Here is a 24,098-nt window from a genome sequence, read left to right as displayed (position 1 = left end):
ATGAAACTTTCTTGGCTAATTCTCATAGTAACATAAGAATTCTGTTCAACGTTTCTCAAGACGTTGTATTTTCAGCCTGTTTATTCTGGCTTCTTTTTTAGAAGCAGTGTTAGCGTTGAATAAAAGTTGAGCAATTAAAAAGAAAAATAAACATCAGGAACTTTGTAGATCAAAACTAGTGAACACACCCTCGAGGCACTTTAAGAGAAGTTAAGTGATAACATCATTATAATATTGTGTTATTTCTTTGATCTGCTAAAGAGTTACGTTATATAATTAGTTCTATATTTCCGAGATTTCTCTCCAGTCACTGCATGTAGCAACAAAACTAAGAAATAGAAGAACTGTCAAAACTTTTGTCCTCTCCCTCACCCCATTCCGGACTCCTCCCTCTTTAGGGTGGGTGAGAAAAGAAGGAACTTTTATGGGTTTATGTAAAGTTTATGTGTAAGTAAAAAGTTTACTTTTACACATATTACTGTATGATTTAAGAAAAGTATTCAAGAGGTAGTGTGCTGTAGCAGAAAGAACATGGATTTGGAGTCTGAGGTCATGGGTTTGTTTTCCACCTGACTCCCTTTGAGCTTTGAATGAAGGAACTTTTCTGGTCTTGGTTTCTTTATCCATAAAAGGTGAAAAATAATAAAACCTACCCCTTGGATTGTCAGAGGAATTATACGGTATTCCAAAATAATTAAGAGGCAGGTAAAAAGATGTATATCATATTAGGAAGATAAAATAAAATTAAAATCATTTTAAGGAATGAGGCACATGAACATAAAGTTAGGAAATTTAGACGGAGTCAGTAATGGGATTAATTTATAAACTATATGCTATGGAGCCTTAAATACTTGCTATTGCTGGGCCACAAATTTGAGTCTGAACTTCCCAGCTGTCTCCTCAAAGAGAGAAACATGGCAAGTCACCAAACCAACAGTGTCCATCCACAAGGTTAAAAACAAATTAGTAGTTTTGTGATTCCTCAAAAAGTTAAACATAGAATTACCATATAATCTGAAATTCCCAGGTACATACCCCAAATAATTGAAAACAAGTATTCAAACAGATACTTGTACACCAATGTTCATAGCAGCATTATTCACAATAACTGAAAGGTGGAAACAACCAAAATGTATATGAATGGATAAACAAAATGTGGTATAACTATACAATGAAATATTATTCAGTCATAAAAAGAAATGAAGGCAGGGCTGGCCCGGTGGTGTAGTGATTAAGTTCACAAGCTCCGCTTCAGTGGCCTGGGGTTTGCAGGTTTGGATCCTGGGCGCAGACTTACACGCTGCTCATCAAGCCATGCTGTGGCAGCTTCCCACATACAAAATAGAGGAATATTGGCACAGATGTTAGCACAGTGACAATCTTCCTCAAGAAAAAGGGGAAGATTGGCAATAGATGTTAGCTCAGGGACAATCTCTCCCCACCCCCCAAAAAGAAATGAAATGCTAACATATTTTACATCATGGATGAACCTCAAAAACATTATGCTAAGTAAAAGGAGTCAGACACAAAAGGTCACATGCTGTATGATCCCATTTATATGAAATATCCAGAATAGTTAAATCCATAGAGACAGAAAGCAGATTAGTGGTTGCCAAGGGCTGGAGAGAGGGATAAATAGGGAATGCCTACTTAATGGGCACAGAGTCTCCTTTGGGAGTGACGAAAATGTTTTGGAACTAGATAGAGGTGATGGTTACACAACATTGTAAATATACTAAATGCCACTAATTGTACACTTAAATGGTCAATCTTATGTTATGTGAATTTCATCTCAAAAAAATACGAAACAAAGCAAAACCAAACCAAAACAAAAACAAATGAGTTGTCTGGAAAAGTGAAACTATTTCTAAGAGTGAGACCAGAAAGGACACTCCTTAAGGAAATGAACCCTCAGCAAAATTTTTCTTTGCATATAATGTCAGGTTTCATATCATTCTTTAGAAGGTCCTTCAACATAAGCTGATGTCATTAATACGAAGGGCAACATGGTGAAAGGTATTTTCTTGGGAATGGGGAAAGTACAGGGTTAGGAATGTGGCCCAAGCTACACAGGTCTCTGATGAGCAGGCTTAAGGCAGAGATGAAATTAAAAACACCTAGAGGAAGAGATGAACTGCCTATCCTTCTGCAATCCATCATAAATGTTTCCCTTAGTCAAATTTTTGGAAGCTATAAGGCAGGAGTAAGTTTGAGATTGTATTCCCCGTTAGGCATGCCAGTGCAGTTTGCCAGTTGAGAGCCTGGTGCTGTAAAGCTGGCCAGTCTGGAAGCAGGAGTAAGACCCATTGGGAAAGGAGGAGTCGGTGTGGGAGTGGGTGGTGACAGTGTGGAGACAGTGAAGGTTCTCCCGAGGAAGCATTGGGTCTGCTCGAACGCCCAAACAAGGGGCATATGACCCCAGGTAGCTCCATGCAATCAATCACACCCTCAGTGTCTTCAAGGAGGGGTTTCTTGTAGAGGACAGGAGACTATTTATATGGAGGCTCTTTGTAAAGTGTAAATTTTATATCAATTGTAGTTTTCATTGTTATTAATATCTGGCTATCATACCTAACAGGTAAACAATATATTTGAACAGTATTTTCACATACAGAATTCATTCATCATTCTCAACAAATACTTATTGAATATTAATTGTGTGCCAAGGAGAGTAGACAATATTATCAACATTTTAGAAAAGAATAAATTGAGGTTCTGAGAGCCTAAGTGTGCCCTAAGCCACAGAACTTGGAGACTCCAGAACGTTAGCTCCTAGGTCATCCCAAACCTTGCTGCCCCCAAGGGCTGAAATGACCAAGGACTAAGGTGGCCAAAGCCCTTCATCTTCATTAACTATTAAATGTGATTATTTAATACCTTGGGCAAAGTTTCATCACTTCTGTTTCTGTCTGCGTAGTCATACTTTCTTTAACTGCTCTTAGATGGAGTTCCCAGAAGCCATGCTACCAAACACACATGCACCGTGCTTGGCTTTACAATATTGGCCTACGTTTATTGAGTGCACACTGTGTGTCAGGCATGGTCTAAGCATTTTGCAGATATATTCTCATTTAATTCTGAAAATAGCCTGCTGAGGAAGGTTAATCATCCCTCTTTTGTTTATACGGAAACTAAGGCTCAGAAAGAGTAAATAACTTACCCAAAGTCACAGGCAGAAATACAAAGAGTCAGATAACCTTATATAAAGGTATTTAAAGGTTCATGAAAATCAGAGGCTGAACCAACAGACTTCTCTGATTCCTACCTGAAGAGGAGTAGGGTGTGGAACAAATGTTGAACTAAGAGTAAATGTAAGAGGCAGGGCTGGGTCCTATCCAGTTTTAACTCCAAAGCTCACAGCTTAACTGCTGCTATCCTGAGACACAAGTCCAGCAAGTTTGCAATCATTTGATTCTCCACCCAGAAAATTATGGTAATAAATTCTGGGTCATTATCATGATAGGGGATAAAATGTACTGTGTCAAACAGTCTTATAAGTGCTTAACAGTCACAGATTCAGGAACATTTATAAATTTTAAAGTCTCCTGATAAAGGACAAGGAAGTGACCCTCCACAGAAAAGTTTTTTTGACATGGCAAGCTTCTACTACGAGAAGTCGAAAATTCAAGTTGCTGTTGGATGTTGAAAAGTCGGTATCTGTGCTTTTGACTAACACGTTTTGGTTCAGTTGTGTATAATGCAATAGGATAAAACACTTCATTCGACAAAAAATTATTATAATGTGCCAGATACCGTGCTGGGTGCCGCTGTGCAGCTGCTAGGGTTTCAGCGCTCCAGGAGCGTCAGCTCTGCTGGGGTTTCAGGAAAAGGGAAGCCATCTTCACCGAATGGGGCAAGTTTCACCTCTCTGGGATTCATTTCCTATTCTCTAAATGAGGGGGCTGGATATCCAAGTCTCAATTGTCTCGAGTTTTTTGACTTTGTGTGAAGGCTTTTCCTCCTCCTCTGCCGCTGTTCCCATGTCAAAATACTCATCTCATACTATCCTAGCTTTGCAATTCATTCATTAGTTCAACAAATGTTTATTGAACTTCTGGCTTCGGGCACTATAGGAGTGAAGCTGCGAATAATAGAAGGGAGGCTCCTCTGCTCATGGAGCTTACAGTTCAAAGCAATGAGACAATAAATAATTAAATACTATAATTGAAAAAATACATAAAAGAGGAGGATTGGCACGGATGTTCGCTCCAGACCAACCATCCTCACCAAAAAATTAAATTAAATTAAATTAAAAATGCATACAAATAATCATTAAATAAATAAATATAGGTTGGAAAGGTGCTAAGAAGGAAATCAGCAGGATGGTGTGTTGTCTTTTTTTTTTTTTTTCACAGAAAGAAGCAAATAAGGCTCTTTCAACTACAGAAATGACTTACCGACGTCATCAGATTTTAAAAGGGGGAAAAATGATAATATCTTACAACCAATTAAGGAATGAATAGCCATTCGTCTTGAAGAAAATTGTGTCGGGACTGGTCTGCCCCGTATCTTATCTTTTCCTCGGAATGGAAGAGCAGAGGCTTCTCAAAAAGAGCAGCGAGAGAAGCTCACTTTTTTTTTTTTTAAGTCAAGCGGAAAGACAGAGTGTAAAGAGAGAGCCAGCAGCCAGACAGGGAAACTGCCACTCCAGTCTGGCCCTCCGGGATTCTTTAGTCTCGCTGGGCTCCCTCGGCAGCGGGAACCTGGATGGGGAGAAAACGAACACCGTGAACTTCAGGGCAGATTTCCTCTCGGTTATCACTGCCCGGTGGCAGGAGCCCGGGAAGAAGAGGTCAAGGTGTGGTTTGGCAGGAGGCAGCTCCGGGGACGGCGCCGGGCAGGCAGGGCACGGCGGACGCCGCGCGCGAAGGCGACAGGCCGGCGGGGCCGCGCCCGCCCCCAGGTGAGCGCGCGCCCGGCCTCAGGTGAGCGCGCGGCCAGCCCCCGCCCAGGTGGCCCTTTCCCGCTCAGGTGAGCTCCGCCCGCGCCTCCCATTGGCCGAGGCGCCCGGCGCCGCGAGCGCGACGCAACCGGTCTAGTTCAGGGTCTAGGGCGGCGCGTCACTTCCGGTAGCGCGGAGCTTGTAAAACACCCTGGAGAGAAAATGGCGGCGGCAGCGGCTTCGGCGCCTCAGCAGCTCTCGGATGAGGAGCTTTTCTCTCAGCTCCGCCGTTACGGCCTGTCTCCGGGCCCCGTGACGGAGAGCACCCGCCCGGTCTACCTCAAGAAGCTGAAGAAGCTTCGCGAGGAGGAGCAGCAGCAGCACCGGCCCGGCGGCCGCGGCAGCAAGACGCGGAACAGCAATAACAATAACACGGCCGCCGCCACGGGCGCCGCCGCGGGACCGGCGGGGGCGGCGGCGGGGCTGGGGGGCCGGCCGGCGCCCGGCGACCTCTCCTCCCTGCGGACGGCGGGCGGCCTGGGCCGGAGCGCGGCCGCGGGCCCGGAGAGCCCCCTGGGAGGGCTCGGGGCCGCCGCGGCCGCCCCCACGGCCGGCAGCAAAGTGCTGCTGGGCTTCAGCTCGGACGAGTCGGACGCGGAGGCCAGTCCCCGGGACCAGGCCGGCGGCGGCGGCGGCAGGAGAGACCGGGCTCCGCTCCAGCCCCGCGCGCTCAGGCCGCCGGCGGCGCCTCTGGCCGCCGGCGAGGGGACCCACAGCACCCCGGCCGAGCGGAGGAAGCCGCACTCGTGGTGGGGGGCGCGGCGGCCGGCGGCGCCCGAGACCCCGGCGGGGAGGGACGGGGCCGCGGAGGGCGAGGGCGGGGCGGGAGAGGACGGCGGGGACCGCGACCCCGAGGCCGAGCAGCCGCCGTGGGCCAGCCGCGCCGTGAACGGCAGCCGGCTTCTCCCCTACAGCTGCCGGGAGAACTACTCGGACTCGGAGGAGGAAGACGACGCCGACGTGGCCTCCGCCAGGCAGGTGCTGAAGGACGACCCCCTGTCCCGGCCGCGGCCCCGGCGGGGCCACAGCAAGCCCCTGTCCCCGCCGCCCGCCCGAGCCGCCGGCGGCCGCGCCGAGCCCTCGGCTCCGGGCGGGGGAGGCGTCGCGCTGAGTGACAGGGCGGCGGCGGCCGGCGGTCTAGACAGGGGCCGCGGCCTCGAGGAGGCGGCGGCGGCGGCGGCGGAGCAGGGAGGGGGGTGCGAGCCGCTGGACGCCGGCCTCGTGCCTCGGTTCCGTGTCACCGCCAAGAAGCTGGCCCCGCTCCTGCCCCCGCCGGCGGCGGACGCGGACCCCGCCTCGGATCCCTCCACGGGCTCCCTCCTGAAGACCAACAATCACGTCGGCGGGGGGGCGTTCGGCGCGGACGCCCCCAGGATCTTCCCCAACAGCCTCCCGCCCGGTGCGGCGGCGGCCGCCTCGAGCTCGCTCAGGATCAATCACGCCAATCACACGGGCGCCAATCACACCTACCTGAAAAACGCGTACGGCAAGCCGAAGCTGTCGGAGCCCGAGGAGGAGCTGCTCCAGCAGTTCAAGCGCGAGGAGGTGTCCCCGACCGGGGGCTTCAGCGCCCACTACCTGTCGATGTTCCTCTTGACTGCTGCCTGCTTGTTCTTCCTCATCCTGGGACTGACTTACCTGGGAATGAGAGGGACCGGAGTGGCCGAGGATGGAGGACTCAGCAGTAAGTATGACGCCGGGGGTAAGGTAACAAAGGCAGGCGGGGGAGGGCTCTGCTCCAGGCGCTGGGCGTCGTACGGGCGGTGACTTGTGTCTGCAAGGCCGTGTGAAAGTGGTGAAACGCGGCAGATGGAGTGTGTTTGTGTCATCTTCCCTTAAGATAGGAGGTTATTACCATCGTCAGAATGACAGTGCTATGGCTGGTTTTTAAAGATTTTGTATATGATGTCTTGGGAAATTCAAAACGTCTTGTAAAAGAACAAACTATTACCAGCCTGTTAGTAAAATGCATTTATGTGTGTGGCTTCAATTTTCTTGTAGCTTTAAATAACTGTATGGGCAGATGCCAATTACTCAACAGTCTTGAAGTATTTTGATTGTTAGGGGGTATTGTAAATGCAGTGTTTTTTCAAATTGGCTTGTGCTTTTAAGAGGAAATGTAAGATCTCTTGAAATTCCGGTTAAATATTTTATAGTAGTAAGTTTCGGTGTAGGTAGTTCTGTAATTTCTTCAAAGTGAATGAATATAGAAAGTAGGAAGGCACGCTTGTAAACTGATTTCCCAACCCAAAGCGCCTCCCTTCCCACTGGTGAGAAAAGTAGTCGGGCAGCGCAGGAATTTGCAGGCAGAATTACCTGGATTGGTTTCCAGGCCCTGCCATTTACTGGCTAAATGCCCCTAGGCAGGTGTGGCCGTTCATTCATTAGGCCAGCGTCATCCATGGGGAGCTTTCAGGATACAGCAGTGATAGCTCAGAGGATCTCTGTCCTTGAGCCCGAGAGGAAGATGAATACAGATCATTTATGTTCCATGAAGGGAACAAGGATGGGGTAATGGGTGTACGCTCCCTTAGAGATGGTGAGAGTTGGTACGGTTTGAGGTGAGACCTGAAGCAGGAGGAGATGGCCTTGCAGGGAGACGGGAGAGCATTCTGGGCAGAGATCGGAGGAGGAAAGGCCGTGAATTGAGCAGGAGCCTTGTTGGTTAGAGTGGTTAGAGCACCTTGAGCAGGGGGAGTGACAGAGTTGGAGCTTCCCTTTCCTCCTGCGTAAGATGATGCCTCTGACGATTGAAGAGAGAAAGTAAATGTAGCGTGATGGACTGCTGAGTGCATAACTTCGCATTGTGAAGTCCCTCTCCCCACTCCCCCTGAAACTTCCTACCCTTTTCACCCAACTTGAATTCACTGGCTCAGGATTTGTATTTATATAATTGGCTTACTGTTATTAGCTTTACCTCAAAATAGTGAATGATACAGTTAGCAGACTTAGCTAAAGAGTAGGAGTCAAAATAGTGTAAGTTTTGATTTGGCTATAACCAATTCTAAGATAGTCAAATAATAGATTATTACTATATTAATTAGAGGGGTTAAAGAGGACTGAAATCCAGCACTCACTTTAATTGGTACCCTGGGAGCAAGAGTGATATATTGTGTCCTGCTCCAGATATTTGGGGAAAAAAAGAAGTAAGGTCACACCAGAAGTTACTGGTCAAGTTCACATAACTTAAGTGACGTTGCCTATCGGCAGTACCTGTCTACATCTGTTTGTTTCTCTAACATCACCAACTCTGACCTGGCCCTTTTCTAAGAGCCAAGCGCTTTACACACGTTATCTCAGTGACTCTTCCAGCCACTCACAGAGGCAGATGGTGTTACCCTCATTTCACAGATGAGAACACTGAGGCTCAAGGAAGTTAAGAAATGTACCCACAGTTGAACAGCTAGTGAGTGATAGGTCTAAGATATGGTTTTGATCTTTTTCAGCTATGGAGCCCATATTCTTAACACTGCTTTAGGTGTTGTTTGTAGAGAGCTTTCTAAATAAGAGGGTAATTTTATTGGATTAAGAAAAATAATTGAATATTTGATAGGATTTCCTACAGAATTACTGATGAGCACAATTCTCAAAGGGACTCACTTCTCACTGTGAAGATGCACGACGAATGTTTTCTTAGGTACTAAAATTTCAAATGGAATAACAAGGGATAGGACTGCTGGGATTTAGGTACCCCCCCCTTACCTCCACCAGTGTGGAAGGAAGGAAATTATAAAGCAGTTTGCATTTTAATCAGTGGTAAATATGAGGTAGCCTGGGTGATGGAAAGAGCAGTGGCTTAGAGGTAGAGGCTCTGGGTCTAGGACTTGTGAAAGTGACCTTAGTCAAGTTCCTTAACCTCTGAGCCTTTCTCCTATATTAAGTGGGAATAATAATTTCTGCTGTCTGTGGGGTTGTTGTGAGGATCAAATGAGATAGTTTGTTAAACATAAAACGGTATTATTCAAAAGTTTAGATAAAATTTGTTGTATTCGTGGTAAACTACAGTATATATGTAAAGAGAAGTAGTTAAGTAGTTTCTGTAAGTGATATTTAATAATGTATTTCTTAGCTGTTCAACATTTAATTTGTACTGAAGTTCATTAAATACACATTGTAGAGATTGATACAGAAATTTGAATCAAACTGTAATGGGTTCTTAAGTGTATTATAGATTCCACTTATTGTATACCCTGCCTGCCAGTTCGCTTAGTCTGCGCACCCAGTGGGGAATTGTTTTCACTCCCTGGGTTTCTGTATTCCAGATCCTTTGTCATGTTATAATGGTTAACTGATGCTTAACCATAGGGTTCATTGGTCAAATAGTGTGCTTAAGGAAATAGTTTTACTTTGAGTAATAATTTCACCAGGAGATTGTAGGTTGCATATGAGAGTAAGCTTTTGTCAGTTATCACTTAAATTATGTGTAACATATAACCTTTTAAATAGTTCTTAATCATTTGATCTTTGAAAAGTTTTCATCAGTATCCTACTTTTATTAATTAAATTAAGCAGTTTCTGCTTTCTCATCTCTAAAACTAGGGGATTGGTTAGATGCTCTCTAAGTTCTTTCCAGCTCTAAGGTTTAAGAGTCTAACTTTGAACTGCCCTACCAAACAACTCAAGGGTCAGCCTGCAGTCAGATTAGATCATGACAACCCACGAGAAGAAAATAAAGAGGCAGAATGATTACCTATCTTAGGTTCGTATGATCATTATTTAAAAATTGTTTTTCAATTACAAGAGACACTTCTTGTAGAAAATTTGAATAGAGATCTATGAAGCATAAAATGAATGGATATTGTCAACCTCTCCTAGTCTCACTCAACCCTGGTATAAATAAGTTCAAATAATAACTCCTTTCAGAACTTTATTAATGTTTTTCATGTAAATACTACATTCATGTATACATGTGTGTGTACACATTTTCATTCAACAATAGAGTGCCTACTGTGTGCCAAGCACTGTTTTGTTTTAAGCAGTAGGGATGTGTGGTGAACAAGGCAGATGAAATCTCTCTTCTCATGGAGCTTACATGCTAGGGGGAAGATGGATGAGTAAACAAATAAGATTTCAGATAGAGGTAGTTGCTAATACAAGGTAATGATAGTAACGTTGGGGTGCTGGGGTAGAGGAGTATGCAATATTATAGAGGCAGAAGAGACAGCAAGTGCAAAACCCCCCAGCTGAGGCAAGAACAAGCTGGCCTGTTGAAACATCGGAACAGAATGGCCAGTGTGACTGGGGCATAGTGGTGAGGGGGAGAATGGCCTATGATGAAGTCAGAAGTAGGCAGTGGCCAGGTCATAAAGGACCTAAAGGCCTTGAGGGCCCTGGAAAAGAGTCAAATTTTATTTTAAGTGACATCGTACTATACATGTTCTGCAGCTTGTTTTTTCACTTAACGTTATATCATGGGTGATGTTCCAAATACTAAGTTTAAGCAGAGGCATAATTTAAAAATATCACTCTTCACTGGTCCCTTTCTCATCCTGTAAAAATGCTAAAAATCTCTGTCATCCTGAAAATGTTCTTCAACCCTCTGTTCTCTCACTGTTACTCTCTTAGCCAAGATTAACATCTCTTTCCTCCTCTGCCATTCACTCAACCCCTGTCTAGTTGAGCTTTCTTTACCATCCATTCTTCTGTAACTTCTCTGCTTCAAGTCACCAGTTTCTCAATTGCCAAATCCAAGAGAGGCTTTAAAGTTCTTACCTTCACCTCTTTGATAGGTTCAATATATTGACAACTCCCTTCTTCATGAAATTCTCTCTTTTCCAGATTTCTGAATCACCATCATCTACTAGTTTTCATTTACTTCTCTTTGCCCGTGTTTTAAATGTTGGGCTCTGGAGCTCTTGTCTTTGGCTCTATTTTGTAGTTTCCCTAGGCAGTTTCATTCACTCTCCTGGCTAATAACACCCAATCTTTTCACCTTAGATTTTCTCTCCTGAGTTCTAGACTTACCTGTTTGTTTATGAGACAATTTTTTTCTGTTTTTGCATTTTTCAGAGGTACCAACACCATCTGTACTTATCAGCTTTCCTTACTTTCACCTTGTTTCTCCCCCTCTGTTCCCTGTTTTAGTTGATGGTACTTTCATCCACCCAGAGCTCAAGCTAGAAACCTTGAATTTACCTAGATTGCTTCCTTTCCTTTATCTTCCTACCAAACCTCAAACCTCAGTCTAATTGGTTACCAAATCCTGTAGTTCTTCCTCCTACATATCTTTTGAATTAGTCTATTTCTCCATCACTGCTGCTCTACATTTCTTGTCTGAACTGTTTCAATAGCCTTCTAACAGGTGTCCCTGCTTCTAGGCTCTTGCTCCATTTTTCAGTGCTAGAGCAGTATTTCTAAAACACAAATGCAGTAATTCACTCTCTTGCTTAAAATTTCTCAGTGTCTTCCCATTATTTATTGGATAAAATCTAAACTCCTTGGTTAAACGTTCATAATCTGACTATCCTCCTTTTTATAGCTTCATTTCCTACCAGTCCCTCTTATCACACTTTACTTTCTGGAAAACTGGAACTTTCTGGAACACTACTTGGTGTTCACTGACTACATCATGAAATTTTGTGCCTTTTTGCCTTTGCACATATTGTTCTCCTCTTTCTCTCTATTAACTGCTATTCATTCTTAAAAGTGTCACCTCTGGACATCATCTCTGAGCACCAGTCCCCTTTATGCTAGAGTTTGGCCCATCGTTCTCTGGTTAAATAAGATCTTACACTGCCTTCATAGCATTTATTACACTGTATTATAGTTGCGTATGTCGACTGTGTCAGATAGATTACAGCTTCTTGAGGTAATGTTTCTATAGGAGAAACTGAATACACTGGTAAAGGGCACAGGCATTTCACTCGGTTCTGAGTTTGAATCTCATTTCTCTCATATCTGCTCTGTGACTTTATTAGTATTCAGTTGCCTCATATTAAAAATGAAGATGATAATCCTTTCCTCAGGGTGGCTTTAAGCATTAAGTGAGATAATACATGTATTTAGTGTTGTTGCCTAGCATATGGAAATTGCTTAGTAGACCGAAGTCAGATTAGTATCCTTGGCACAGCTTCATTCAGTACATATTTGTTGAACAAATGATCACATATCAGGTACCCAATATACATGCACTGAGTAACTCATCATCTAACTCAGTGATTGGTTACCTCCTCAGTACCTAACTTAATACTCAGTACTGGGAAGGACACAAAAGAAATCTCATTCCTGCAGAAGCCTCTGCTCCACTAATAATAGTCACTGGAAATGGTGATGTGATAAGTGCCACGCGTTTATAATGGGGGAAAATTCACTATCAGCTGGATCAGTCTCATATGATCAAAAGCCCTCATTCCAAATTTGGACTTTATTCTGTGGGATGAGCAATGGGAATCCATGGAGATTTTAAACCAGAGGACTATCATAATCAAATTGCTCTTTTACGAAGGATAAACAGGTGGTGGTACAGGTGATCGAGTGACAGGATTGGAGAGAAGGAGTAGGGTAATAGGCACTAGAAGCAGACATGGAGTGATGAAAACCTGAAGGAGGTTGGGGATAGAGTAGGTTCTGGCATTGAGAATCCACTTGAGAAAGAAATATAATGCTTGGTGACTGTTTGGATACAGAGAATAAAAGAGAAGAGTCAGAGATTATTCTGTGGTCATGAGTGTGGATGAGTGAGAGAATAGTGACACCCTTGACAGGAATTAGAGATGTTGAAAAGGGATCTTGTTTGGGGAAAGGTAGTATAGAGAAAATAAGTTTAGGTGGGGCTTATTTTTTGAGTCGTTCAAGTAGAAATATTCTGTAGACGATTGTAGTTACATTATAGGATTAAAGATGAGAGACTTGGTGCTCAGTGTGAGTACTAGTACTGTTTACTAAAGGAATAGATAGCTTTATTTTTTTTTTAAGATTGGCACCTGAGCTAACATCTGTTGCCAATCTTCTTTTTTTTTCCTTCTTTGCCCCAAAGCTCCCCAGTACATAGTTGCATATTCTACTTGTAGGTCCTTCTGGTTGTGCTTGTGGGATGCCGCCTCAACATGGCCTGATGAGCAGTGCCACGTCTGTGCACAGGATCTGAACTGGCAAACCCCTGGGCCTCTGAAGCAGAGCATGCAAACTTAACCACTTGGCCATGGGGCCAGCCCCGTAATAGATACCTTTTTAATATTTGTTTGTTCTTTTACAATGTGTTTTCTTTTTAAAAACGAGCCAAGCATTACAAAGGGTACCATAGTTTTTTTTAAAAAATAAAGTTTTACTTTTTCAAGTAATTAGACTAACCAAAAGGTCCAAAAGTTGGTATCCAAAAGAAATAGGAGTAAAGATTTTGAAATAGTTGCCCTCATTCTTGAACAATGAAAGCTAAGTGTTAGGTTTGAAGTTTTTTAAAGTTCACTACTTTGTTAGGGGAAAAAAAAGTTTTTTTCTAGACCTCTAGGAATATTCCTGGAACACCAGCAGTTTCCATATCCCAGTTTGATGATTTAAGAAATTAAAATCTACTTTGTGAAAATGTGTTTCATTTGAAAATTATCTCTAGAATAATTTACAATAAAAGTTGTCAGAGTGAATTCCCCATGAGTATATCCGCAGAGCCTCATTTGAGGAGACATTGGCGTAGATGTTGGGGCTTGGGTTGTTGAGGAGGCAGACCTGGGTTTGGATATTGGTCCTTTCACTTGTTAGCTTTTTTATTAAAGGCAAGTTGCTGAACCACTGTAAACCTTAATCTTCTCATCTGTAAAAGAGAGCTAAGTGAGGATTAAATGAAATAGTGCACGTCAAGTCCTTGGCTCAGTATATGACACAGTAATAATGATAATAGCAGCTAACCCTTCTGTAACAGTGTGTGTGAGGCCCTGAGCTAAATAGTTATAATTGTTGTTTAATCTTAATGAGGCAGATATTATTACTTTTTGTAGATAAAGAAACTGAGACAAGGAGAAGTTCGGTAACTTGCCCAGGGTCATGTAGCTAGCTAGTAAGTGCAGAGGCAGTATTTAGACTCAGATAGTGGCTCTTAGATTGCCTTTTATTATGTGTAAGCACATAAGGACTCTGTATATGTTCTCTACTATGACTATTATTCAGAAAAATTATGAAAGAGATGGATGGGTGAAGCAGATGAGTGCATCAGATTCCAGAAGTGCCAGGAAGAATCTATGAAACAACAACTTTAGTACAAGAAAGTACAAATTTATACTCATTTAACAATTAGGAATCATGTGGAACTATTTATCCTTACTTAAGGTTTTAGTAATTATTGTTATGTAATAGGGGCAAGCTGCTATATTAATATAATACAAGCTAAAATATATAATATGTAAAACTATAAAATGTGATACTCTTTCTAATTTTTAAAAGATTTTCACAGTCTCAAAACTGATGGGGAAAGTGGTCCTCTGATTTGCATTACCACTTTAAAACTTATGTTTTCCATTGTTCATTTTCAAGATGTAAAGACCTTTAAGTATAGCACATTTGCTCTCCCTTTTAAGTAAACTTTGTATATATTTTCCCTATACTTATATTTAATAGGAATGAAACAGTCTACAATTTCAGGGATGCTTTAAAAAATTATTTTCATGAAATTCCTCAATAGTGTTGTGAAGTTTTTAAACTAACTTCTCCATGCTTATTAATTATTCTGTATTAACTTTACCTATCTGAAAAATATTTTATATAAATGAAAGGAACCTCATTGCAAGGAGATATTTATAACATCAGTGAAAAGAGATGTTTAATCTAGTTTATAAGTAGTTTAAAAATGAAGTATACCTTAAACTATTAGAAATCTCCAAAATATATGGTAAATATGTAGTAGTAACTTCTTTATGAAAATTATATTATTAGTGGTATATCTTTAATCCTGTATTTATTTATTATACACTAAATATTGCTACCATTTAATTTGGGAACCCAGCCCAATACTAATTGTGGAAATGGTTATAACAATTATTGTCTCATAACTTTAGATTTTGATGTTCATACTTAGAATTTATTTTTAACAGATATTAAGGTGAACCAGTAGCAGTATATTTGAGTAGTAACCTTTGCATTTTGCTGTTTTAATAATGCATGTTGATCTAATTAATGTTTTTTATTAAGAACACTGTCAAAAATAGTTTTTAAACAAGAGTTTACTGGGAAGGAAGTGTTTTAGTTTTAATATTTATTTGTTTATTTTATAGTTAAATTTTAAATTTTGACATCATTCTTTTGAAAATATATTTCTAAGGAAATTAGCTTTTTAAAAAGATGATGAAAATTTATACTAACAGAGGTAATAGATCTGTAATTCTATTTTCATACTATCATGTGAAAGCCATCATGTATTACTTTTATGATGTCTTAATGTTTTTTTCTTTATTTCTAGACATATAGAGTTTAAAATTATGCCACTTATTTGGTGTGGGTAGTAGATTTATTGCTCTCTGCACATAGCTTTTTGCTTAAAATGTTTTTGCAAGATGCCTTCTGAATTCATCTTTATAGCTAACATTTAGAAATAAGGCTTGGGTGCAAAACTATGCAAGACTTTAGTTCAGCTGTTCTGAACTAATTGAGTGATATGTATGAATCAACAATTGCTTTCCTGCCCTGAGTGTGACATGTTGGAAAAAAAATCCTTTAAGGGAAATGGGCATTTTAACACATAGCGGGATATTAATTCAGTTTTGCAGTTAGAGACTCCTTTTATATGTATGTATGTACAAAAGGAATTTGCTGATAGTAGCTAATTTCTGAAAGCACTTTATACTGATAAAGGAAGCTTTTGCTCTGTAGGAATTCACTTAGGTATAATTTTTTAAACTTACATATAGAGATGGCATTGGAGTTAATTTGGAGGGGGGAAATCTTAATATCTATTTCTTTTAGTCCCTGGGCTGTGGCTTAGAACCTTGCTCGGTCTTACTAATGACTTCCTAGGTTTGTAAGGGTACCTCTCATGTATCATAAATGCTTCCTGGTTTGATTTAGTTCACTTGAAGAAACATTTCTTTTCTCCTATTTATTCATCCATTCACTCAGTCACTCATAAATTATTTCCTGAGCACCTACTCTGTGCCAAAGATGTGCTCTCTAGAACTCTAGGAGTGATTCTTCCACACACATACTGCCTCCCCTCCTGCCACGTTGTGGTGCCCTTCTCTTCTTTCTCCTAAATATTTATGCACTAGCCAGCCTTCAGAATTGAGAGTTGGTTACCGTGCAGCACTGTTTCAGATTTGTATATTGTGACCTGGAAAACATGACTTTAAAAATTAGTTTCTGCAATTTGAGTATGCCCTTTGGTAGAGTTTACCACAGTGTGTACTAGACGCAAAAGAAATAGTTTCATTTCTTGAAAGTTTTTCAGATAATTAAAAAAGTTAAAAAAGGAAGAGACATGACGAATGAATTTGCCAGAAATGAAAATGTTATCAATCTGAAATGTTTATGATTGTGGTTCAAGATGTTCTAGAAATATTCTTATGCTTATGACAAAGTTTTCTTTTTTTAAATGACTTCTCCAAATGTCTCTTCTTTTAGATTCTAAAGCCTTAAATGGTAAAAGCATTTATTGAGGACTTTCTGTGTGTGAGCACTTTAATTTTCGTGAGGGAAACTACTAATATTACCTTCATGAGAAAACTGATATATATAGAGGGAATAAGGTTACAAGTGACTTGTCCAAGATCCCACAGCTACTAAGTTTTGGAGCCAGCATTTGAACCCATGATCTGACTTCAGGGTTCACAATCTTAACCACTAGGCAGCAATAGATTTTCTTATGCATCTTTTCTCACCTGCTAACTTTATTTGGGCAGGTGTCACTCCTAACCCCTGGGCCTTGGTTTTTGCATCTGTCAAATAGGGAATAGTAAAATCAGCTTTACTTCCAGCCAGTGAATTTTGTAGGAACTAAGGTGATGGTGTCTTTGGAAATGCTTTGGAGAAATTTGAAGTGATATATAGCTGTATATTTTTAATCCTGTAAGTTAGAATTTCCTAGCTACAGTAGACTAACTTAAGCAGCATGTGGTGAGCACTATAACATGTCCTGTCAGTAATGTTCGTAAGTAATAGACGAGTTGGTTAAATTTATAGTCCTTATCAGTATTTTTAAACCTTTCTCTCAAGCTGTCTGAGCAGATAAAAGGAATCATCTTTTTACATTGCCTAATTAGTGCCTTATTGCTAGGCACTGAAAAATAATGTTTTTATTTTTTGCAGTTATATTAATTTAAGAGGTTTTGAAGCACAATTTGAAACTAGATTTTAGCCTTGTTGACCACTAGAAGGTAGATCTGCTGTTAGGAAAGTCAGAGATGGGATACATTGCTTTAACTCAAAATATAGCAGTTAATTTGAGACAGAAAAACATTTCTTAGGAATGTGGGTGGGTCTTCGAGTAAGCTTCTGTTCACATTATCTGAAGAACAGACAGTGCAGGCAGCTGAAAGAGAAGGATGGGCCTGTCACATGCTGTTCTTAAGCTAGTTTGTAAGATACCCTGAGTACTATTATTGCTAAAATGGGACAATGAGGTGTATTCTTGTGAATAGGCAGTAGATTGAATGGGGATAATCAAGAGATTGGGGGATATAAAATAAAATGAATGTGATAAACAGGATATTAAAGTCATGCTGCTTAAATTATAAGGAATTTAAAATGCATTAGGATCTTCAGTCTCCTAGATAATTCGTATGAATCACATAATGAAATTTTGCATTTGAGACCATATCAAAGATGTAATTTGTTTAGACTAGACGTCTAATAGAAATATAATACAAGCCACATATGTAATTTTAATTTTTCTAGTAGCCACATTAAAAAGTAAAAAGAAACAGGTGAAATCGATTTTAATAATAAATTTTATTTAATCCAGTACACAGTCCTGTGCCACATAATGTTTCAGTCAATGACAGACCGCATACACAAGGTTGGTCCTAGAGGATTAGTACCATATAGCCTTGGTGTGTAGTGGGCTGTACCATCTAGGTTTGGGTAAATATAATGATATTCACACAGTGACGAAATTGCCTAACAACGCATTTCGCAGAACATATTGCCATTGTTAAGCGATGCATGACTATGGCTAGAATATTATCATTTCAACATAATAATCAGTATAAAAATTAGTGAGATATTTTACATTCTTTTTTTCTACTAAGGCTTCCAGTGTGTACTTTATACTCATGGCGTCGTCCAGTTCAGACTGGCCACATCTGAAGTGCTCAGTAGCTGCATGTGGCTGGTGGTGCTGTATTGGACAGCAAGGTTTAGACTGCCCTGAATTGTGGTTATGTTGTTGGTGTAATGAGCTCTAACACCTGCTGCCTTTTGAAGCTTACTATGTGCCGTGCATCGTGTTCTCTATCATAGTTTCAATTCATCTTTATAATAACTCCATGTTGTAGGGTTTACTCTCCTTTAGTAGGTACACTGTGGTATAGAGATATTAATTTGTCTAAGGTCAAACAGGTATGATAGTCTGTAGCAGAGCAAGGATTTAAAACCAAGTCTGACCCTAAAAATCCTTGTCCTGTTCGCTGTATCGCACTGTTTCAAAGCATGGCCACTTACCTTCGGCCAGGTAGGTGAGTGAGATGTAGTTCTGCCACTGCTCAAGTATTTTTGTTTTACTGCAGTGACTTACGGTTAAATTACTCCTTATTTTAAGGTATAAATGGCTTCTTAGCTTAAAGTGCAAGTGGTATCCCCTAAATTCTCACTCATGTTTCTTTGGGAATATTCCTTAATATTCTTTTCACTATTTCCTGTTGTAAACTGCTTTGTACAACTCTTCAAACTAGACATGTTGAAGGAGGGATGCCCTTTGGTTCTGGCACATGAGTGTCCCAGGAGATAAGGAGAAATCAGCTCCTCTTGAGAAAGTTCAAAACAGAATGACTACTAAAACTTTTGTTGGCGTAAAAAATTTTTTAAGAGTTTCAGTACCTCACTTTGAGAAAGATTTCGAGATGCTTTTATTCATCATGATCTTTGAGTGATCTCAATTCAGTATCTCAGTCTCAATAAAAATTATCTCAGTTCTTTTACAAGGTGTTAATTTATGGTGGATTTATACTTAGCAACATCTCCTAATGAATTTTAGTAATTCCTTTGAATTACGTTTAGATTTTTAGAGATGTTTGCTCACAAAGACAAGCTGTTTATTCCAAAAGGCAAGATGGGCAGCCCTTAATTTTTGAATGGATTGTCTTCCAGATCATCTGTAAAATAGTTGTTTTTACTTGGAACATGTTTAACTCCAGTCATGCGTCACTTAACAATGGGGATACATTCTGAGAAGTATTTGGTTAGGTGATTTCATCATTTTGTGAACATCATAGAGTGTACTTAAGGGGAGCAAAATTTGCTGCCTCAAAATGTGTCTCTTTAACATGAGGATTATTTTAGGTTGATTATTTTTAAGAAACAAGACTCAAAGTTTTTCTTGGGGCCAGCCTGGTGGTGTAATGGTTAAGTTTGCTCACTCCACTTCAGCAGTCCAGGGTTTTTGGGTTCAGATTCTGGACATGGACCTACACACTGCTCTTTAAGCCATGCTGCAGCAGTGTCCTGTATACAAAATAGAGGAAGATTGGCACAGGTGTTAGCTCAGGGCCAATCTTCCTCACGAGAAAAAAAAAAAGTTTTTTCTTGTTGCTCCCCCTTAAATGCCTAAAGGAGTTCAGATAAGTAAACCTGTCTCAAGAAGTGAGCTGTCACCTTAGCATAACATGAACTAGGTGGTGGACAGGGAGGAACCTAGAAAAGCCTGTTTGTTGGGTTCCCTTGTGTGTTTCTGTGTGGCCAAACACTTGTTTTCCAAACATTTGCTCCTTTTCACCTACCTGTGAATTGTTTTCCTTCCCTTTGAAGTCCCTGACTCTTCCCACCCCCTACATCTTCTTTTGTCTTTAGCTGAGGATGGTATTTAAGGTGAGGGCTTCAGCCATTTTGGCGAGTTACTTGATTTTCTCCTGTGTGTACATGTTATTAAACTTTTGTTTTCCTCTTGAAAATATCTCATGTCAATTTAATTCTTAGACCACCCAGAAGAACCTAGAAGGGTGGAGGACTAGTTTTCCCTCCCCCACAGTACTTACACACATCTAGATGGTATAGCCTCCTACACACTTGGGCTATATGGTACTAATCTTATGGGACTGCTGTCATGTCTGTAGTCTGTTGTTTACCAAAACGTCGTTGTGTGGCACGTGACTGTACGTTGTTTTTAAGTTCCCAGGCTAGCACATAGAAGTCTATTTAAAACCATATCCTATTTTGGCGCTACTATAGCATTGGTTTAAGGTTCAGGTCCTCAGAGTAGTGGATCATGTTCTGTGGGAGTTGGATGAGGAGGAAGCAAGTTTATTTTTGGCTTTTTATGTTTTCTCCTACTTTTCCATCTCTTAATTCCTGTTCTTATACTGGCCTAAGCTTCCTGCTGTTCTACTGTAATGTTGGCCAAACATTTAAGTGCTCAGTACTTCAAATTTTTTCTTTTTTTTTAAATTGAGATATAGTTGACATATAACATTGTATTAGTTTTAGCTGTACAACATAATGATTTGATATATGGCCATATTGTGAAATAATTACCAGAATAAATTTAGTTAACATCCATCATCACACATAATTACAGTTGTTTTTTTCTTGTGATAAGAATTTTTGAGCTCTACTCTCAGCAACTTTCAAATATACAATACAATATTGTTAACTCTAGTCTCCGTGCTGTACCTACATCCCCAGGACTCATCCATCTTACAACTGAAAGTTTGTGCCTTTTGACCACCTTCACCCCGTACCCCGCTTCTGGCAGCCTCCAGTCTGTTCTCTGTATCTATTGTTTTTTTTAAAATTCCAATAAGTGAGGTCATACAGTGCTTGTCTTTCTGTCTGACTGATGTCATTTAGCATAATGCCCTATAATAAATAGTAGATCCATTTATTGGGTGCTTGGCGAGTGTAAACATTTAATCCTTTTAAGCGTTTTTTACATCATTTTACAAATGAGGCATTTGTAGTGGAGATTAGGTTAATCACTTTCTCCAAAGTTATAGGTCAGAGAGGGGAGTGACAGAGTTACCTTGCTGGTTGAAACTCAGCAGTGTGACTTGGAAGCTCCTCCCCTAACTGTTGTGTGTACTGCATTCCTCCTGCATGTTCCCTCGCCTTTACCAAATCCCGACTCCTTTTTATTCCCTCAGTTCAGCTCCTTTTAGCTAAATCTTAGGGAAAGCTATTTGATTGAGTTTAATTTGCAGTACGGTAAAATTCTGATAATAAAAATTGTGTGATATAATTTATGGTAAAATTTGATAATGTGATTATCTTTAGTGAGAAGTGAACCAGTATGGAATCAGATCTTAGCCCACCCTCTGAATAATCCTTCATCCTTGTTTGTGTAGTAGTTGGGTTGCCTGCATTTTTCAGTTAGAATTTGTCAGTAGTTCTCAGCTTATGGGCTGAAAACATTTTGGGGGCTGCACCCATTACAAAGTATTGTCTGAGGACCTAACAAATGATTTGCCCCCCTCATATTGTGCTATTATTTTTCAACTGTATATCAGTACTGCTATGATTAGGATACAAAAAATTATTATATTCATGGTAGAATTTTCTCATATTAGTGAATACTAAAAATACTGTTGTGGAGATCTGAATGCTTTGATATAAATGAAGAAGTCCTTTTACTTAAAAAATAGACAACCATTTAAAGCATGCTATAAGGAAATTATATATACTGGATATATTTTAGAATTTGTTTTTAAGACATTCATAGGTAATGTCAGAGGATGAGTTGTAATGTTTAAATGACTGACTGACCAACCTACCAACTGGTACAAGGACTTTAATCTTCTCAGAGGTGATTGTACTTCAAATACAAGATCTTTAACCCAGATTCTCTCTCTGATTAGTGAAATTTTTGGCAGTTAGTGAAAAATTCAGACACGATAAAAGATTTTTGGCAGGGAGCCTTGCCTTGAGGGGGGGTCTTGCCTTGTCTCTTCCTTACTCGCAGATTTTCTAAGAACTCTGTCATTTCTTTCCAGTAGCTCCATGACAGAGACAAATGAGGAATGGAGTACTGATATATTGTGTTATTTTGTAAGCTGAGCGCTATTTTTTTATTTCATGCTAGGTTTAGGAAAAGAAGAAAAACCTAAGGTTTGTTCATCTCTTTTCTCCCCATCTGTTACACATATTCACAAAACATCCCATTTTATGTTAGGTGACTAGGATACCAGAGAGGTGACTTGCCTGCGATCACAAGTCATAAATGTCAGAGCTAGTATTTCTTCAGAGATTTTTTTCATTTTACCCTGCTACCTTTCAATGTGAAAAGATACTTTTCACTCATCTAAATGACATACCTTCAGAAGTAAGCATTACTTAGAGAAACATTTGCATCTTATTTAAATTCTAAAAATTTAATTTGTAGTTTAAATTTTTTAAATTGTACTAGGTTGAAATTAATATAAAACAGCTATAAATTATATTAATACTGTGTCATCCAAGAAGGAAAAGGATAAAAATACCACTCTATTACTTTGAAACTATTTTGTACCTTTTAAAAAATTCTGTAATATTTGGATTAGAGAGTGAGAGAAACTAGGGTGGTTTTGTGTCCCTGCCTGAATTTTGTTGTAGGCAGAATATCAGATGAAATGAACTTTTAAATACAGGAGTGTAACATTCTATTGGGTTGGTTTAGATTGCTTTTTTTATTTTTTTAAGCAAACATTTCCAATCTTTTTTAAAATTCTTTTTTGGTTGATAAATCCTGTAGGAATTATAATGTGGAATAAAGACAGTGAGGTTCATCAACAACTGCTTAGTGATGAAGAAACATACAAGTACTGGAGTTAAATAAATAAAAATCCATACACATAGTGTATGGATTTTGATGTTTAAAAAGCAAGATTAAATAGCCTATAGTAGCGTGTTCAATTTGAAAAAAAAAAAAGGAATAAACAGCTTAAAGTAGTAGATAAAAATTCTGGCAAGTAAATCTGCTAAGTAGACCAGACATCATATGAATGTAAAGAACTACAGTATCTGTGCTTTAATGTACAAGACCTTTATCTACCAATTCATTACAGGGTTGTTGCCGTGCTTTTCTTTTTTGTCTCTTTTTGTTAATAAATCTTGGTTGTGGGGGAAGAGACTTCACAATGAATAAATAAAACAGATAAACTTGAAATCAACATTTTGCCACAGAAGATCATCATAGGTTTTAAAGAAGTTTTAGGAGTCATTGGCTGCTTTGGGCAGTGGGGTTTGGGAGAAGGTGATGTTGTAGTTGAGCTCTTTTGGTCATAAAGACAGTCTTAAGAAACAGAGGTTTACTCTGAGGGTGTATGCGGATTGGGACTGTATGGACTTCGGGAATCAGCTCAACTCCAAGTCTGAGCTTTTGCTTGTGCCTCTGTCTCAGTATTGTGCTCAACTTTGTGTTCATTATTTCATTTAATTTTTAAAGCAATCGTAAGAGCCAGCTATTATTATCCTTCCCTTTAAATGAGGAGGAAACTGAGGCTTAGGGAGGTTAATAAACTTGTCAAGAGTCAGTAAGTGGCAGAACCAAGATTTAAATACAGATAATCTAACCCCTGACGTGAAATCTTTGTCCCTATACTAGACTGTCTACTGGTTTTGTATCATCTTGTGTGTGTGTTTTTGAATCTCCTTTAAAATTATCCCCACCTCCTCCTTTAAAAAAAAGGCTTATATTTACTAGACCAGGAGTTCCTATAACCACAGCGGTCCATGAATCTTAAAGAGGCCATAAATGGACTCCAGATGAACAGCAACTCCTTGAAATTATATGCAAATTTTTGAAAGTGTGTGCATTTTTCCGGGGAGAAGGGCCAGAGATTTTACTGATTTCTCAGAAGGGTCTCTGACCCTTCAAGGTAGTGAAAATCGCTGCATTATCAGCTGCCCTGGGGAAGGTGCTGTGAGTTTTCATCTTTGTATTCCTTAGTGCTTGGTTTTTGGTTGCTCAAAAATTTTTTGAACAGAATTTCACAAGTAAGAGATGGTATGTGGGGAAATAAGCTTGAAATTAGTCATGATTTGGGAGTTTTAAGATCCCTTGAATGTTTACTAAATGAGTGTTAAAGCATTAGTTTTACTTACTTGTTTCGGA

At 40.1% G+C, this 24,098-nt stretch overlaps 1 protein-coding gene across 1 annotated transcript in view; it reads left to right on the top strand.

Moving 5' to 3' along the window:
• Window positions 1-5,064: 5,064 nt before the first annotated feature.
• Window positions 5,065-24,098, top strand: part of LEMD3 (LEM domain containing 3) — a 66,884-nt gene continuing 47,850 nt past the window's right edge. Inside the window, exon 1 of the mRNA XM_046681660.1 lies at window positions 5,065-6,626. Within this exon, the coding sequence (XP_046537616.1) occupies window positions 5,105-6,626 (1,522 nt within the window). The 5' untranslated portion in view covers window positions 5,065-5,104. The remainder of the gene's footprint in view (window positions 6,627-24,098) is intronic.

Source organism: Equus quagga, chromosome 1 (genome assembly GCF_021613505.1).
Source record: "Equus quagga isolate Etosha38 chromosome 1, UCLA_HA_Equagga_1.0, whole genome shotgun sequence".
Lineage (NCBI taxonomy): Eukaryota > Metazoa > Chordata > Mammalia > Perissodactyla > Equidae > Equus > Equus quagga.
This window is presented reverse-complemented; position numbering and strand designations above follow the sequence as displayed.